The sequence below is a fragment of the Ischnura elegans genome, chromosome 1 (genome assembly GCF_921293095.1).
Source record: "Ischnura elegans chromosome 1, ioIscEleg1.1, whole genome shotgun sequence".
Lineage (NCBI taxonomy): Eukaryota > Metazoa > Arthropoda > Insecta > Odonata > Coenagrionidae > Ischnura > Ischnura elegans.
In genome coordinates this window covers 10622768-10641947 of record NC_060246.1, presented here as the reverse complement: position 1 = coordinate 10641947, position 19180 = coordinate 10622768, and the positions used below count along the sequence as shown (strand labels likewise).

General features: G+C 36.2%; 2 protein-coding genes across 5 annotated transcripts in view; one reads left to right on the top strand and one right to left on the bottom strand.

Annotated features, from left to right (window-relative positions):
* LOC124155524 (SUN domain-containing protein 3-like) overlaps nucleotides 1-5071 on the bottom strand; it is a 35048-nt gene extending 29977 nt beyond the window's left edge. Inside the window, exons 1-2 of one of the 2 annotated variants that reach the window (XM_046529425.1) lie at nucleotides 4822-5071; nucleotides 4572-4739 (exon numbers count right to left, since the gene is read on the bottom strand). In XM_046529425.1, the coding sequence (XP_046385381.1) occupies nucleotides 4572-4739; nucleotides 4822-4834 (181 nt within the window). In that variant the 5' untranslated portion in view covers nucleotides 4835-5071. The other variant, XM_046529434.1, reaches the window with a different exon arrangement.
* Nucleotides 5072-6029: 958 nt separating this feature from the next.
* LOC124155512 (tRNA selenocysteine 1-associated protein 1) lies at nucleotides 6030-18880 on the top strand. Of its 3 annotated transcripts, none has more exons than XM_046529396.1 (8): nucleotides 6030-6228; nucleotides 6318-6378; nucleotides 6460-6657; nucleotides 6827-6983; nucleotides 10838-11006; nucleotides 14044-14296; nucleotides 17212-17434; nucleotides 18693-18880. In XM_046529396.1, the coding sequence occupies exons 2-8, from the start codon at nucleotides 6334-6336 to the stop codon at nucleotides 18809-18811; spliced, it is 1164 nt and encodes a 387-aa protein (XP_046385352.1). In that variant the 5' UTR covers nucleotides 6030-6228; nucleotides 6318-6333; the 3' UTR covers nucleotides 18812-18880. The 3 variants fall into 3 exon arrangements, with proteins under 3 accessions (XP_046385352.1, XP_046385361.1, XP_046385369.1); XM_046529413.1 differs by having other exon boundaries at nucleotides 6033-6228; nucleotides 14122-14296; XM_046529405.1 differs by lacking the exon at nucleotides 6318-6378 and having other exon boundaries at nucleotides 6031-6228.
* Nucleotides 18881-19180: the final 300 nt, after the last annotated feature.

Sequence of the window (19180 nt, the reverse complement as noted above, 5' to 3'; positions counted from 1 at the left end):
GTACGAATGATAATGTTCTTCTCAAAGTCACTTAGTACATCTCCTGTTGAGTACATTTCGCAGATGGTTTTGTAAAGCTGAGTTAAAATCTTCTCTCATGAATTTTTTATTAGCTCTGCAGGAATATCATCTGTTCCTTGTGCCTTACTGCTTTGCAGGTTTCTTATTGCAGCGTCAAATTCAGATCTTAAGATGCTGCCTCCGTCATCACCCTTTTCCACTTCAGTTTCCTCTTCGACAATTTTTGAGCTGATTGTGCTTCCATGGTATAGGTCCTGCAGGAATTCCTAAAATCTCTTTACTTTGCTTTTGATTTCAATCAAATTATTTCCATAATTGTCCCTTATGCTCTTCTATCTTGTAATGTAATCCTTGAAATGGTTCTCACTGTTCCATAGACTGCTTCCACTTTCCCTTTTACGAGGTTTTTTTGCACATCCTTGCATAGGTTCATCATCCACACTCCTCTGGCTTCACTCCATTTGCGACAAATCTTGTTCCTCATTCTCTTGGATCAAGCCTGTCCTCCTTTAGTTTTCACATTCTTGTGCTTTCTCTTCTCTTCAATGAGGTCCAGGACTTCATCTGATATCCATGGCTTTTTCTTCTCTCCTCAAATAGAACGTCTATTGAAGTATCCTGAAGTCCACTTTCAATAATGTTCCAGCTATCCTTCACTGATTTCCCTGTCAGATCTAATCCTATTTTGCTCTCCACTGCTCTTTGAAACGCACATTGATGTTATGACTCCTTTAGTTTCTCCACTTAGACTTGGGAGGCTTAAACCCACTCCTAAATTCCTGGGCTAATGACATGACGAACTCTTCGGCCTCTCTCTCACCTGAACCATCCCCCCTCCACCTGCCATGCCCTCTCTAAGGGAGCCTCCTCCCCCTAACTTCTTTCATACCATATGACCAAGTTTTTTTTCCCCCTCCCTCTTCTCTGTTGACCAATCTGTTCAACCTAATTACCTTCCTCCCTCCCCCTCCTAGCCTGGTATAAAAGGATGTGATGGACCTCTGTAGAGTTCACCTGATGATGACGTCTAACGTTGAAACCATGGTCGTGAATAAATATTAATGTGAGAGCACAAAGTTCTTCTTTTTTAATTTAATTATGAATCTCTTTCACCAAGTTACGCCTCAAACAATCAATTGTATTATGGGTGGTTGACGCTACCTGACCAAGTTCTTGATGAACTAGAAAGGATAACTCTGTTACTGTTACTTTGATGTGCCTCAGTACATTACAGTTGATAGGATCGTGATGCCGTGATAGCCTGTTTGCTATACATTTGAGTAGCAATTGATGGGATAGGGGAAATGAATCAAAAGGAAGGCATTTGGTACGTATGTGACATATGTGTGCTGAACTTAATTATATGTCAGCACTGCATCTGACTTTTTTACCAACAAACTCAGCTTCGACTTGAGAAGTGTAATCTGTAATGATAAGTGTGAATGGTAGAATTGCTTAACCCATTAATTGCGTCCCCAGCATTGCGTGTACGCAACATTATTGAATCATAATTTTCAGAACAAACCTTAACTTCGGGATAATTTTTTCTTCGGTTCATTGACTTATTTAAACATCTCTAGTTCTCAATATATCATTTTCATCAAAATATTTATTAAAATAATAATTATTTCTTAAAGTTGAAATTTGCCAATTTCTAAGGATTGAAGCACTACAAATTGTAAACAATTTTTTACTAAGATTTATTGAGGAATCTTGCTATCGGAAATGTTTTCTCTTAGTTTTAAGTTTCGTTATTCATTATGTATATTTTTGTCTTAAACTTTCATAGTCATAGTTATAAAGCTGGTTTTTTAAAAGTAATGTTGCGTTTACGCAAGGATGAGAAATCTCTGGTAGAACACAGGGCTTTTCTCTAAGCATTAAGCAGCTCTTCAATGTGGCTTTAGTGGACAACGTACTCTTCTAGTAGCAGTTTAGCTGCATTTTTTGTGATTCAAGGTTGTGAATAAACAAAGTCATAGGTGAATGGCAATTGAAATTCCATGATGGTCGTCGGTACAAATTTTAGATTAGACTTTGTCACTTAGTTGTGCACCTATGCGGGACCAATATAGAGCAAGGTCGTTCCCATGTCGTTGAATGTGTTACTTAGTAGACATTGAATTCAGCTTTCAATGTATTCAATTTTAGAGACTGTGGAATGAGAGGTTGAGAAACGATTTAATTGCTGCAGGATTACTTATGATAGAAGGTGGAGTGTTCCTCTAGTCTCTCCTTTATATGGACGATGAGGAGATAGTTATAAATGACGGCAGTATTCCCCTGCCTTCAGACATTTCTGGGACTTGTGTAATAATTTCAAATGCAGTACAAGGTAAGTCACAGTTTACTCCAGAAGAATCTAAAGAACAGTCATCCAGTATATGCGCAAGCCCAGCGAAAAGACATGAAAAGCAAACGGGTTCTCCTAAATGGGAAAAAATTGAGTCTACTTCCGTTCGAGCCCCAAATTTCTGTGAGCAAAAAGCGATAGAAACTCTCATTACTCAGTATTAATTGAGATCTTTTACTTATTCCTCAGAAATGAATGACTTGAATTAATTTTGAACTCTTCAAATGAATATGCCAAGGAGGAAAATAACCATATGTTTACCCTGAGTATTGCAGATTTAAAAAAATTCATCGGGATCCTAACTGTCGGGGTACCATACATTACCATGCGTTAAGTTGTACTGGGAAAACCAAGAGGATATGTCTATCCCAATCAAAAGGCAATGCATGAAGCGGAATAGATTTGATAAAATTAAAAAATATCTACACCTGTCCGATAATTCTCAACTAGACAAAAGTGATAAGTTTTTGAAAGTCAGACCTTTTCTCAATAGACTAAACAAAAATTTCATTCAGTTTGGAATTTTTTTGAACAAATAGTTCCACATCACAGGCGGCACTCAGCTAAATTGTTCATCCATGGGAAACCAATTAGATTTGGCTATAAATTGTGGTGTCTAGCCTCAACAACAGGCTATCTCTGTCAGCTTTTGCCATTGTAAGGAGCCGAACCAGGACGTGATAATTCTTTACTACTAGGAGAAAGGGTTGTTCTAAATTTATTGAATTTTTGTAAGTCTCCAAAAAGTCATGCTTTGTATTTTGATTATTTCTTCACCAGTTACAGTCTACTAGCAACTCTTAGTGAAAAAGGCTATTTTGCAACGGGAACAGTGAGAGAAAACCCTACGGGAAACTGCCCACTAATGGCTTTGAGGAATTTAGCAATAAAACCTAAAGGAGATTTTGACATGTCAAAACATCTTCTAATAGTTCGATGGCGTGATAATTCTGTCATCACTGTTGCTTCTAACAATGGGAATATTGAATCCATTGTAAGGATGAAAAGGTATAACCAGAGGCTGAAGAAAAGCGAACTGAATCCGCAACCATATGTCACCAATGATTACAATTGGGGTATGGGAGGGGTAGATTTCCACGGTAATTCTGTTGCATGTTACCGTATCCAGGTAAAGGGCAAAAAATGGTGGTGGCCTCTGTTCATAAATGGGCTCAATAGTGCAATGGTAAATGCGTGGCAATTTTACACCATGGTCACGGGTGAGGTAACTCCTCAGAATTCCAGTCTGAGATTGTAAAAATTTTACTGAGGCAAGAAATGATGAAAGGTACCAAGCCTGATGACATTGGGCATAAATATCGGTGCACACATGCTGGATTTCCTGGGAAAAATGACATACCCCAGCATGTCATTCAAAACAGAATAGGTCAATGCATTGAAAAGAATGCGGATAACTCCCGGCGAAGATGTCTAGTGTGCTAATCACAGACAATTTGTGTGTGTGTAAAATTGCAAACGTAAATGTGTATGCAAAATTGTAAATGTGGAAATTGCACAACTCCTGTCAGGCCCTGCTGTATGTCTGATAGCTAAGGCACCTTCTGATTGATTCAGAATAATCCATGGCAGCACTAAAACTACTTTTGCTATGAATAAAATGTTGGATAGAGATCTAAATTCGGAAAATTTCCCCAATAAGAGTAACTAGCAGACTTTTTACTTCCTGCAGGACCTTTCTGAAGAAGTCCATGTTAGTCCTATCTTTTAATCATTGTAGTCCTATCCTATTTAGATCACCATGGCACTACTGGAGTGTACCAGAACAATAGTTTTTACTGTATATTCTGTTGATTTTTAAAAATCTTGTTCAGTATGGCTCTATCATTCAATTTATAGTTTCCTGTTTTAACTGTATAAAATCCTCCCTCAAAATTTGATAGACCAGGGTAGGATACAGTTCATCAATCGCAGATGATAACGTACCAGAGATCAACACAATACGCCTGCATTTATTTCTGAAGGGTAACCTACGTATGAATGATAGGTATAAGTGAAATATCAACAGTTTGGCTCATAAAAATTATTGCTATTTCACTGTTATCTAGAAAGAAAGTATTCACTAACCAGCATGTTGGATCACAAATATCAAATTAGTTCTGGTCATAACATTCACGTTTGACCCCTAAATCATACGGTTCACTAGGACAAAAAATTGATAACTGAGTAAATTCCTTGCCAATGAGCATTGCTATTCCCACATACAAGGCCAAGATACCAAGACCGCTCCTTTTCCTAACAAAATATGCTGGATCAGGCCTTTCAAGGTTTCCACCAATATCCATCAAATTTTCTTCCAACTCTTCTTGTGAAATCCTACGTGGGGTCCTAAGGGGCCTTCTTTTTGCTAAAATGCAGGACATGGATAAAGTTATGTCTTTGTATGTGTACATTGCATTTACATCTTTCAAAGATACATCGCTACTTACCCATATCAATCATGCAATTCTACTTAACTATTTTCACCTAACTTGCTGTCTGAAATATTTCTCAATTTATACCATTACAAGGTGAAAATTCAGCCACTTTCTCCTTATCTGATAGAAGTTCGAGGCAAAGTTTTGAATTCTAGTGAACTTACACACACGGCACCATTCAAGAGAAACCTGGGACTACCATAGGAAAATTCATCACGCGACAAGTTACCGGAGTTACATTTCATGAGGTAGCCATCATAATGGAATTCTATATAATATTCTTCATTGATTGATTCGATATTGACTATATGGTTACCAAGTGCTCGTGAGTCCATTGTTGCTTTAATTATCGTCAAAGGTAAACGTCTGCTACCTGATGTAATCAGAATAAGAATTTTTATGCCCTGTACGTTAAAAAGAACATACAGGCAAAAAGGAGTGAAAAAATAGAATGGATGTTGCTGTGACATCGCAACCGTGATCGCGTTGTTCTTTTAGTGTGTGATTTGACAGTTGATGCACGACGCTTGTTTACGGCTGTGGTTTTCCGGGGACAGATATTAATATTCTTTGAGATTCTTGTGAACTGTTTTATTTCATTCGTTGTCGTTGTCACTGAAATACTTGCCTTTGAGTTTTGCCTCTTCATCTTAAAAAGGCTAAAAATGTACCTGCTCCCCCGATTCTAACGACAAGGCTTTCTTTTTTCAAGTGGCGACGGTGAATTTTTGCATGTTATTCCATTACTGCTAGCACAACAAATAAGTAAATTTTAAAAAATCTATCATTTAAAGTCATATGCATAGAAAGAATTCATCGATATGACGGCGTGAGGTGAGTGTGACTGTTTCCCATCGGTGCAAAAATAACGTCCTCCAATCTCAATAGTGAGGGTCAGCCTTGACAGTACTTATCATATTCTAAGACCGTGGTACTTACCAATAACCCTATCAGGTTCTTGGTACTTACTATGACCATAAATATTGTATGCAATACTTTGTCATATAAACTATATTGGTGAACGTTACACCGTAACATTTGGGCATCCGTGAAGATATTCATCCTGAGTTCTCGATATTTATGATATTTACAAGCTCCATGGCCCGTACCGTATATAAGGGCCTTGACAAGCTCCTTGCCGAGAAGAAGCAAGAAGGTTTTCACTCGAATTTCGTACTTCTTTTTTTACGTCGAAAGCACATCGCGCGCATGTCCCGCATGTCCATTGTGCCGCGGTGCATCCTGGTATGAGACGCCAGCTACTCGTCGGCGACCGTCGGCTTAGCGAATTGTTTGGAATTGTTGAGTCGCAGTGATTTGTTGTGTTTTGGTGACAAATTTGTGAATGGTTTGCACAAGTTTCGGCTTGCCGTATTTGTACCCTCGAATCGAAAGATCTTTCGGATTGTGAAAATTTGGGTGAGGGCTGCTGATATTTGTGAAAACTCCGTTAAACGTTTTTTTTCTAGATTGTATTTATTCATTCATTTTCTTGACGTATTTAATAGAACACTTAATATTCAAATGGCTGCTACTGGTGCAATACACTGTCAATTATGGATGGGTGGGGTACGTTATGACTTTTACTTTTGAAGGTTTGAGTGGTTATCCCATAATTGTTTGCTTCAGTGTCCCATTGATTTATTTTAGTTGGAGTCGTACATGAATGAGACGTTTGTTAAGACAGCCTTTCAGAAGCTCGGAGAGGACCCTCAAAGTGTGAAGATTATGAGAAATAAGTATTCGGGAGAGCCTGCTGGGTATTGTTTTGTACATTTTATCACAGACGAAGCGGCGTTGAACGCCATGCACAAATTGAACGGCAAAGTTATCCCTAACAGTAATCCAGTAAGTCGTATACTTAGGTAACAGAATCGGCATTAATCGTGAATGACATTGGGATTGTGCTCTTTTTTTTTACAGCTAGTATTTTTCAGGTGTAAAATATTTCACTTTTTCATGTATGTGGACGAATAATTGACCTTGATGTCATCATTCTTTTGACTCATGTTTGCAGCCTGTCAGGTTCAAACTTAACCACGCGAGTACAACTGGGAGACCACCTCAAGACCGAGAATTCTCCCTTTGGGTTGGTGACCTTAGTTCCGATGTGGATGACTACACCCTATATAGAACGTTTGCTTCCAAGTATCCATCTATTCGAACCGCCAAAGGTAAATTTTATATTTTCATTAAGTGGATGTACTTGACAACCTTGAGTGAATGCACTGCTTGCGAGTAGTGTTAAACCTTTTTTGTATTATTTAAATACTTTTGTTTTGTTTAAATATAACTAAATTTGTTTTATTTACCACTCACATTGTTGGTGTGTAAAGTTCTCGAGGGCTTCGTCGAAATGACAAATTTGCCTGACCAACTTTTCGCATTATTTTTGAACCGCTATCGGAGTATAGTTGTTGCATTCCGCCATAAGTCCTCCATCCGTCCAGACCTCTGACAAATAAATACTATTGGTTTCATCTAATTCATTTTCGTAATGATTACGTGCTTTTTTCCCATCCGTCCCAATGATTCTCTTGGAGGAGAGTGGGTGAGCATGAGTATTATGCTGTTGCCCTTCAATTTTTTGCAGTTCATATTATCCATTAAAATATTTCCTTTTGTCGTGATAGGGTTATAGAAGGCTTTCGGGGAGAAATCAATTTTAATTCTTTTATTAGTATGTTGGTGGTCAAATGAAATAGTAGTTAAATTGTAGATGGAAGGACTATTTATGTCTATTGGGACAACTGGACTGGGTTCTGATTATTAGTAAACATTTTATCCATCCATTTATCTTGTTCCATCTTGACTACATTAAATATTTAGGTTAAAAAGAGCTTTTCGATGATATATCTCTGTGAAATATTCAGTGACAGATACTATTTAGGTGAAGCAAGATTTTCAGAGCTATAACTATAAGATACCTGTTACATCGTTCTTTTGCTTTCTCAATTTCTTGTTGTCTTTTTGTCTTATTATATATCTGGCATTAGTATTATAGCAAATATGTGTTAAAACTAATTCAATCTATTTCTCAAGAATGGTAATTCTTACCTAGGCTAGTCTTTATTATGAGGTGGATAATGTGGTGGTGTTTATTAAATGGTGGTCTTTTTAAATCATGCTACCTTTATTCCAGAATCCATCAATATTTTATGCATTGATAAATTATCAGAAATTTTGTTTTAATGTAGTATCGGTTGGTAAAATGCTCCCATTGCTCTTTGATGCCTTTGTGGTTGATATTATGTTTGAGTTTATAATTTCTGTATTTTACCTTTAATGACTGCCTTTCGCTGTTCCTTTAGGATAAACAGAATTTCTTACCATATTTTTTTAATTGACTTATATTTGTTTCCTCACAATTTTATTTCATATTGCATCATTCCTCTCTCTTACCTTGATTTGATATCTTCTGCGATTCCAGATCTTACTACATTAAATATGAAGGAATGTAATGGTAATCAAATCAGCATCCTGTGTAATTAATCCTCTTGTTTTTTCCGAACAAGAGTGTGTGGAACTGGGGACTGCATAGGCTGTATTAGGATATGCATCTTACTATGATTATTCTATTATATTCGCGCAATTTTCACCATACAGAAATACAGTCATGTACATGGTTTAAAGTTTCCATTCAAACCATAGGCATACCAAATTCACAGTATTCCTTAACCAGTTACGAGCTGTTGTAAATGTTACACAAAATATATGGTGCCCAAGTTTCATCTTACTCAACAAGTTGCACCCAAAATAACCAAGTTGCAAACTAGGATTGTTTTCTTTCGTTGTGTTTTCCTGGAAAGCATTGCAAAACACTTGAGAATGATTGACAGCTCCCTCATTTAATGGGCTGTAAAGAGAAAAAAGCTGGCCAATACCTCTAAAATTACCCAGCTACTACTCATTTTTATGAAGTGTATGTCTTCAGGGCAGTGCACTTACTTGAGCATTAAGGGTCCTGAGCCATTGCTCATTGTCATCAATCACTGATGCTCATGCTTTTCTTTTTGTTCTTCATGATTGAAAATGACCCAGGCAATCTGACATGGAAATGTCTTCTGAAATCCGTGTATGAAGACATCACTTTCTCACTCATGTTCTATTTTAAGTTTGGTTTCCAGGTCCAAATACTTAATTTTCCTCGATAGGATGCTGCTGCTGTTTCATTTATTTTCTTTTGTGACAAAAGCTAATTCACACAGGAGGGGAACAGGCAGAACACATTTTTTTTAAACGTTCGACGGCAGAGATCAGTGGCTGTGAAAGGTGAAGACTAATATCGACTAGTATTTTCCTATCAACGATTTGTAGGCTGGTCTAACCTATCCTTGGCACAAACCTGGCACAACTAATTTTTTATCCACACCGTCACTCTCCACTGTCGTTTAACTGCATAGATACTTCAACCCATTCCATTCCGTGCATTTGGGGAGAAGAAAAACATTAGAGAACACTGCAATATCACGAATAATATGTCAGGGATTTCTATTGAATAACTTGTGCACCTCGACATGTTTTTCATGCCTGAAGCAGCACTCTGTTAGCATCCTTTATTTATAAGGCATGAATTATCGACTTCAAGAGTTTTGCTTCAAGAAATAAGAAGTGGTAAATTAAATTGATGTTCTAATAATGAGATGTGAGTGAGTATCATGGACTGGTTTTGAATGGTATAACGTGTTGGCAGTCACACTGATGAGGAGGCATGGAGTCGGCTGTGTGACCTAGACAAGTTGTTGATACACCCTATGGCTTTAATAATTATGGGATGCTCTAACAATTCAATATGTGGACATAGCACATTTTGCGTCCCCACTAGTAGTTTACTCACAATACTGATAGAAAAACGTTATTTGATTGTCCTTTGTATGTGCCACCTGGGTGAGCTCTCGAAAATGTCCCCAATTGACAACAGGCAGCAGGGCTCCCTCACTTAGTCTTCTCCTCGTACAAAGATATGCTGGCTTAATGTCATGGATATTTTACAAAGACTTTTTCCCCTCATGCATATAATATTTAGTGAAGATATGCCTCGTGATTTAATCAATGGAGTTACACAAGTACATACTGTATTTGTGATGGTTAGACCTCAATGGCTGGCAAAATAAACGTCATAAACCAGTTTTCAGAGAAATATATCCACCATCACGGGTAAATGAATGACCCCTATTTACTGTCATGTTAACAAGTTATGTACTGCTCTTAGAATTCAATTACTTCGTATAGCAGAAGCCATACCATGAGAGAGACTTCTAAGCCTCGCCCTATGTACGTATATGTTACTTATGTATAGGTCTCATGGATGTACACTACTAATCAGTCGTTATATCACGGTTCTTGCTATATGTCTTACTTACTAGAATGAGATTCTCCTCTGTATACCTACTTGAATACAATTCATTAATTCCTTGTGTTTAAAATGAAAAAATGAAGTGTTTTAGTATCTTATTTAAGCATTTAAGGTTTGATTTTCCTACCTGCATGAGTGCGTGTTGGCTGTAAACTTAATCATACATCAGTATCTCTGAATGAAAAATTAGCTCATCCTGTCTTATATTTTTGTAAGAAGAAATTGGCAAAAAGTGACCTGAATTATATTGAATAAAATTAAAACTCATGTGAATTTGTTATGAATTTCCTTCTCTCTTGCCAATTACTGCTTTGAAGTTGTCAATATCAGTTATTTTTGAACTTCCAATTCCACGCGCAGTAATAAGCCACAGTTCAAATTGATGAATTTCTGATGTTCTTATGTTAACAAGTTGGACGCTTAATGTGATACAAGTATATATTTTTAATTGTATTGTCATTTATTGATAATTAATTAGGATATTAAAGGAGTTACTAATAATAATGAAGATGGCTATTATGCAGAAGATGGTGTCAGTGGTATTAATAGCATGAATTTTGCCTATCTATTAATAAATATTGTGATACTGGTAGAATGCCTTCTGTTTGTGTTTTTTGTGTCTTTAATTATTGTACTTCAGTTTAATCATAATGTTGTTTGTTGCATTTGCAGTTATACTGGATGCTAGTGGGTTTAGCAAGGGTTACGGTTTTATCCGCTTTGCTCAAGAGGATGAACAGAAGCGTTGCCTCACCGAGATGAATGGACACACGGGATTGGGAACAAAAGCAATTAAGATTAGCAATGCTGTCCCCAAACCTCATAGATATCATTCCCCCAGGTATGCTATTTTCCTAGACCTTCATAATGAGTCAATGTTTCTGTACTAATTCAGTGTTTCATTATTTATGATTGATCTAGACCTTTAGCTGTTCATGAGGTGATACAAAGTGCCGGTTCTTTTTGGAAGTATTTAAAGTTTATGAATTCTGATTTTTCTGTTGCATGTAAAACCATTGCATTAGGTTTGTACATTAACTTTTTTATTGCCTCATTGTGGTATTACTACTATGAGCCATGAAATTTTTTATGTTTTCCTGAAGGATGTGAAGCATAGTTTTGGTGTTAAAATTCTCTCATATTTTCATTGATCTTAATGCGCAAAGATTACAGCATGGATGTTCGATTAACTCACTCTCACTTGGTCAGTGATTCGACCTGAGTGTTGATTGGATAGGAGAAAAAAGAGCTCACCATAGACTTGCATATTTTGAATGAATGTATGAAGTCAAGTAGACACGTGATTTCACACATTCCGGGTAAATCAGCAAGTTCCTTTCCCATGGCCATCTTGCATTTCAAGAATTTAAGTTTGGGGACACTTCTATCAGTAGCCCACCCATCAGTCACTTAAAGCATGACATACCATTGCCAAAGGTGTTTACTGAATTTGCATTTACTCTGTATCCAACGAGATAAATATTAGCTGAAAAAGATCTGTCTTTCACCCAATTTACCCATTTCCTAATGGTTGGCAGTTAATTCGTTTCTCCCGTTGAGGAAAAACTGGAACCGCCTGTCCAGGTTTCTTTTCCCCAATCGCCTCCATGTTAGGACCATATATTTCCATTGAAAACTTAATGAATGGTTTTTTTTTTTTTCGAGGTAATGTATGTTGTTTAGAGATTAAGCTGCATTAGGATCCAACAGACACAGTGCATGGGCTCACTGATGAATGTGGTAATGAAATGAATCCAAATGGGGAATTCGATTGAAAATGGATGACTATGCGATAGAAAAATATCCTTTGTGCTGAAAATTACAATGAAAGCAGTTCTTCTCTAACGTGCGTATTATTCGTAAAATTCAATTTGAAAATTGTCTTTGAATCTTGTGCTCCAAACGACCCATCTCCATGTTGGCTGGTTGTGACGTCAGAGTCCAGTGAACAATACGTTTACGTGGTGCCAGTAGAGAGTAGACTATTTGTCCCAGTTTTAGAAAACCCATTATCTCTCAGTACATTTTATATTTTTGTATGTTAAATCATCAGTCATGTTGTAACGTTTCAATTAATTTCACTTCGTTTTCACGTTACTTTCAAACATTTTATTTCACTTTAAATAATACATACTCGGGAGCGAGGGAACACCCGTCCGCCATAACTATCACAATCCGACCCCCCCCTCTTCATCTCCTCTCGCGCCGTCAACAATCCCAACAATTACCTCACTCCACCTCTGCTGCTTATTATTGCTTGTATTACGTCACACCAAATACCAAAACAAACCACTCAAAATTAGGTGTTACAATGTGAAATATTTATTTTGAATAATTGACAGGTTTAAAGAATGTATGCATACTGGAAGATGCAGTACAGTCTTGACAAATAGCTCTTATTACTTTTTCATTATCCATAGCTACAGCGATTTCCACAGTATTAGAAAATTACTAAATTAATCTACCTTCAGAATGTTCCCAGAATGCGTCTTTTTGAAGTCTGAGTCAACCATTGCACCATACATGCATTGTAAAACTATTAAACTATTCACAACTGTTTCCACAAACCCTTTAAGTTATGAATCAGTATCATTGTAGATGTTTGTTATTGACGTTATTGTTTTGTTATTGCCATGGAGCAAAACTGCTTAATTTCATTCTGACGTCACAGTGCGTTCTTGTAGCGCGAAAGAATTTAGTAATTTTTGCTAACTTTGAAGCTCTGTAGCAACAAAAGTATTGAGAATTATGAAGTCATATTTCGCATACGTTAATAACTAACTTACTTATCTAGGCATGTAAAAGAATTACCTTTTTAATTTAATGAGAGCACCCCATTGTTTGCATGGATTTTAATTACGTATAACTTAAACTACATATCTAACTGGAAATAACCCTTGGTTTGTAATTATGTGCGCTATTTATATTCATAATAATTGCATTATTGAACAGTTTTCTCACAGTGATTGTATTTTTTAAATCTGAAATAGGTTGTGATAATATCAAAATCATGGACTTTTTTTACATTAACACGTTGCGTACGGATGGCGAGAATTCTTGTAATTTTTTCCCTGAACGTTCCGGACGGATGACGAAGATTCATACGTATTCGACAATACGTATTCGCTTGCGATACACTTTAAAATTGTTTAGATTGATGCGCCAAAATGACGAGAATCTTCGTCATCCGTCCGGAACGATCGGGAAAAAAATGACGAGAATTCTCACCATCCATACGCAACATGTCAAACCAAACACAGCCTCACTCTCAATGTACGTACCTTATACTCCTTACATTGACTCAGTATCATTTCATAAATTTTTGATTTTAGCCTTAGTTTTATAGATGTAGTTAGGACCCTAACATGCTGGAGAGAGGATTAACTAGTAGTACCATTAAATAAATTCTTGTGGCAAAGTAGCCAGGATGAATAATTCATTAATGATTCTTTTTCAATATGAATCATGATTATGATACCCTGGGCAATGGGATGTTGTTTTTGTTGATACATTCACTCTCAAGGGAAAAAAGTAAGTAATCAAAGTAATATGTACCACTTAATCATTTTTAAGATATCAGGGAAAAATTCCTGAGCACATGAAAGGTGTGTTGTATTCAAAAGGGTTGCATTTAAAATCAATTGTATTTGTGAATAATTCAGTTGGAAGAATTATTGTGAGATATCAAAATCAAAGAAACTGTTAACAATTAAAAATTATAATCTATGGAGTTTTCAAAAAGATTTTTTGATCATAATTTTTACCTTCCATGATTACAATAGTTGAATTTATTTATGTCACCATTTTAAGTTTAATCCCATTTATTGACTTGCAAAGGCCTTCATAACTAAAACTTTTACGTGATTTTTTTGATATAGCAATTCTGATAATTTGAGCTTTTCCTGCGAAACTTTGAATGTTAAGAGCATGTCAGCCCATATCCCTGAAAATTGCAGTGCTGGAACGACCACACATGCTGTCACAACACCAACTGGCTCCACAGCGCCAGCGACACCAACAGGAACTGCAGCAGTGGGCTCAACTGCTACTGCCGCACCCGCTTCGACTGATTATAGCCAACCTCAACAGCAATACTATGACCCCTATTGGCAGAACTATGGAGCCTGGCAGGTGAGAATGGCACCAGATATCTGTGTGTAGTCATTTCAAGAAAAATGCTTGTGAACATGACACAATATTTTATCCGTAACCATGGTTATTGCTGACCTGCATGCATAGTGTTTCAGTGAAAGTAGGAGTCAAGACACCATACGTATGGAGATACAGCACATAGGTCCAAAATGATGGGAAATAATAACCATCATCTTTCTCAACTCCCCCATCCCATTTCCCTCATCACCCACTCTTTAGTTTATTTTGCCTCTTCATCTTGTACACCTATTCTGCCTTTTAAGCTCCATTTGACATGGAACAGACGACAAAGCATGAACGCAACCCCAAGATGCTTTAATCCACTATTTATTATTCCCAACTTCATCGTTTTCACAGTATCAGAGATCTAAAATATTTGTTTTTAAAGAATTTTTCGTGGCTGTGAAAAAATTGTCAAAGTTGGCTCAATTTTGTGTTTTTTAAACACTCCTGAAGTTAATATAACACTTCTCATTCAGTGTAAAACTTTTTTCTTACTTATAACTTGTAATCGTGAGATGTTAATCCAAAATAAAAATTCAACATCCTAGTCTCTCTTTTGTCCAAATTAGTGCAATTTGAAAATCGATGCATAGGTACAAATTCCTGCATTTTGAAATTTGTCTTTTCCCATAGTATTCTGTGATGGACATTTTTGATTGTTTTTTTTTTAACTGACTGTTGCTTCATGAAAATTTTTTAGAAAAAAATAAGTGGCCAATTTTTTAGTTATTTGTATGGGTCTAGAATGTACATGTTTTTGAGAAATATCCAATATGGTGACATCAAACTTCCAACATTAATTTGAATGGAATAACCCCTTAGTTAAGTAATGGTTAATGATTCAAAATACTGATGCAGCTTTATAGAAAAATGTTTTTTTTGATCCCATTTATTTTTACTGAACCTAGAGACCCTAGAGAGTTGATATATGCGAATGCTTTCAAAGTGAGGGAAATGTCAGCAGCATGTGAAGGCTATAAATATTTGGTGAGGGATTCACCTGTGCATGTCTAGCTATTTTTGTGTGCCTCAGACAACACACTGGTAACACTGAGGATTTATACAACAAAAATTAGTGATTGACGGCCAATTTTGCTTTAATATATGTCTCTCTCTTAACATCTCTCTGTTATAGTTTTGAGGGGAAAAAGGGAAAAAAGTATAAATCGCAGGAAAGTATAATTTTTTGATTTCTATTTGTGCATTAAAATCTTGCCGTCAACTCAGTGAATATGATTTATCCTATTTTTGTGTTATTATTGTTAATACTAGCCGATTCGAAGTTTATCGTCCAATACTCATGTTAAGTAGCGCTTTAATCAACCATTTATTCATTGTGCATTCACATGAGTACTATGCTTTATATATGGTGAGTGAAAATTTAGCTTTCATGTTAAGTGCCTTAAGATATGTTATGAAAATGTAAGTAGTTAATACACTGGTCACCATCTCATTTCATCAATCATTTCTTGCTGGTCAGTGCCATCATTGTAATAGGGAAGGAACACTAACTGATTTTTCAGTGATGGATCACTATCTGTTGTTGAGGATGTACAAGATAAAAAAGAGAATTTTATTTCTTAGCAATTCAAATTTTTCCATCTTGCAATTAATATCACAGCCCTACGGCTTGGGTTGTACTTTGTTGGCTTTTGTCATCTTGAAATGGGGTTGAATTCTGTTGAAACCTTCACTTTTAATTCACGTTGAATTAATACTTGAATCATAAACACAATTGTCCTGGATATGTACTCCCTAAGAAAAATTGAAAATTCTTCCTATAATCCATTATTCTGCTTTAGTTCCTTGCTTTGATAAAAGTCTCTTGCCTGTTTATATAGGACTCGACAAATTAGCTAAAATAAACGAATTGGCTGTAGAGCTTGTTCCGTTCGCTTCTCTCTCTCAATTTTATATGGTTCCAAGTCATCACTTTCATAGAGATCTAACCACAACTGTGCAGCTTCAGCGATGTTAGCTTTGTCTGCTTAAAAATGGTCTAATTTACAACTGACTGTTGTAAATTAGACTGCCATAGAAGGTGTCAATATTTGTGGGAATGTTGTCATGTTCAGTCTTTATTTCATTATACTTTTATGTATGTATTGACACATTCTTCTGGTGAATTCCATCGAGTTGAGTTGGGTATTTATGGCCTCTACCTGTCATTTTCTTTTTACCATCCAAGGGGTCGATGATGGTTGCCAAAAATCATCTGTGCTTAAACTATATTTTTGAGGACTGTTTTTGATTTCACTTCATTTTCCAGTAAAGTAATAGAATGTGCAGGACAGCCATTAGTAATTAAATCTGGAATATCTGTCCGAAGTAATTCTTGCATCATCAGTGTTATCTTGCTCACACTTGTTTCCCAAACTTTTCTTCAATTGTCTCTCAAGACTTTTTCACTAATTATGCAAAGTAATTTGATGTTTTGAATTTTGTTCTACAATCGACTGTGTCGGACGAAGGTGCCTTTTCCGGTATGGACTCTTGTAGCACCAATTCAACTTTATTGAATGTCAGATCGACAGTGTGACATACCATGGTAATTCCGTAACTGAAGTATAGTTGCACTCAGTATGTACTACTTTTTCATGAGCTCACTACAATTCAAGAGCTCACCAGCTAATGCCACACGATCAGGAGCGGCGAAGCCTATGTAAATATTTTGTGTAAGCTTTAAACATTCATGAGTCATGAAAGTTTGGATTTGCAAATTCAAGATGCTGTACATATATTGTTTTATAACAGTTCAGTGAAGGTAGGGTACTTGAACATTTGGCTGTTGTGTTGGTAACTTAATTGCCTTCTTGGTAAATTGTATGATCTTGCTAGAGTAGCTTATGTTTGAAAACTGAATTCAGTGCTATGTTTTTACCCTCGAATAGGGCTATCATCAAGGATATTATGATCCCAACGTTTATGGGCAAGGAGCTGTGGCAGCAGGAACTCCAGTAGCGAATGGTGCATCAGATGGTTCTGCGCATGCACCTCCTACGTCTATGGACTATAGCCAGCATTCTCAACAGCATATGGTGGATCCAGCACCTCCGGTGACAGTCTCCAATGAGGAAGCACTTGCCAGGGAGGAGGAAGACATGGAGCTAGTTGGTTAGTTTTTCCTCTACACGCTTTATATTTCCATTTATTGTCCTCCCCCTTTTTTGCACTGTATCTAAAGGGAATATATTTGAGTGCAAGGGACTTATTAGGCAACTTGAACATCAGTATCATCGTTGAAAATGTAAGGGATGATATTATTTAGTCTTTTTCTGTCTTGTTCAGGTTCCAATCCTCCTATTTCAAAGGATTTAAAAGAATTGAAAGCACAAACACTGCCGTTATGACTATACTTGTATCAGAAAATTACAAATTGTACTGATGAATTTCATGCTTCTGAAAAGCGCAATTAATGCAGCCAGTAAAATTATCATTTTTTTGTAAACTAATATTTGGGTCAATCCATAGTCAATATTAAATGGGTGTCTTCTCAAAGAGCCACTTCATAATAAAGTGACACTTAAGGTAAGGTATGTTTCACTCTCATCTCAAGAGTCTAAGCTTAAATCTTAATATTCTTTAAAAAATGCATTTTGCTATTAATCTTGCAATATAGCAAACAAAAAGCTGACGCGCGAGCATTACTTGCTAAGTTGTATACAGCTTGGATGGCTAAATGATGGAGATTGGATGGCTAAATGATGGAGATTGTTTGTGCCGTAACTTATCTTCTTCCCTCTCATGCTTCCATCTACCATATTCTTCAAATGAATTGGGGTTTTGAGTCTGGGTGGTTAAACCCATTGAGAAAAGGCATTTTAGATGTACGGTTTCTTTTCAATGGGACTTCATTATGGATTTCTTGCATAGTAGAAAGGCCTCATAAGATAGGGAATGGCTGAAATGTCTGTGAGCGCAGGACTTCATTTTACTGGGCTCCCGTATATATAACATCCCAGAACTTTTGTATGTATTTCATAGTGCTACATAATCTAGAGTTTAGGTGGATAAAATTTGTCCTGGCTTTTTTCCTGCTTGCAAGTCATCTGCTGCATTGTATTTTCACACTGGTAAAAATCTTTTAATTGTTAGGTAACATTACACATTCAGTATAAGTGAGGCTGAAAGGCTTCTATCAATGTTAGTGCAACTTTATTTTGTCAAATATAGATTGCATGCATGCAGTAAAGGAATTATAAAATATTTATTTATTAAAATGTTGAGCAGTGTATATTTCAATTGATAATACCTATGTGTAGTTAATGGTAGCTTTAACAAGATGCTTTATTCTAGCAATTACAATTCTATATGCAAATAGTGTATAATTTTTACATTCTATTAGAGCACTCATGTAAACCTTAAATTTCAGAACATGATGTACCAGTAGATGTGGAGAAGATGAATAAGGAACTTTGTGACCGTGACTACCTCCTCTGGGATGCCCTTGAAAGTTCTAAGTGGTTGCCTGTTGAGTGTTTGGAATGCTGATTGTAAAAATTCGTACATTTTGTATTCAATGTATAAATAATTATTGTATAAATATTTTATGCTCTAAAAGTTTCTTTTGTTGTGTTCAATTGACCTGTGCTGCACTACGTATATGGTGACCATGAAATAGTACTACTATTTCAAAACAAATTTTTATTAAAAAAATCTTTTCTCATGGGCTATGCAGGAAAAAATTTTTAAATGGGCCTGACTGTCTCTCTAATTAAATTCCGTCTTATAAAACGAAAAATATTGGGCACATGTTCCACTATAACACTTAATTCATAGTTAACATCTAAATATAGTGAAACTACAGAATAAAATGAACTATGGCTGGCTAAATTTTATTGAGCGTTTCTTTTGTGTTGG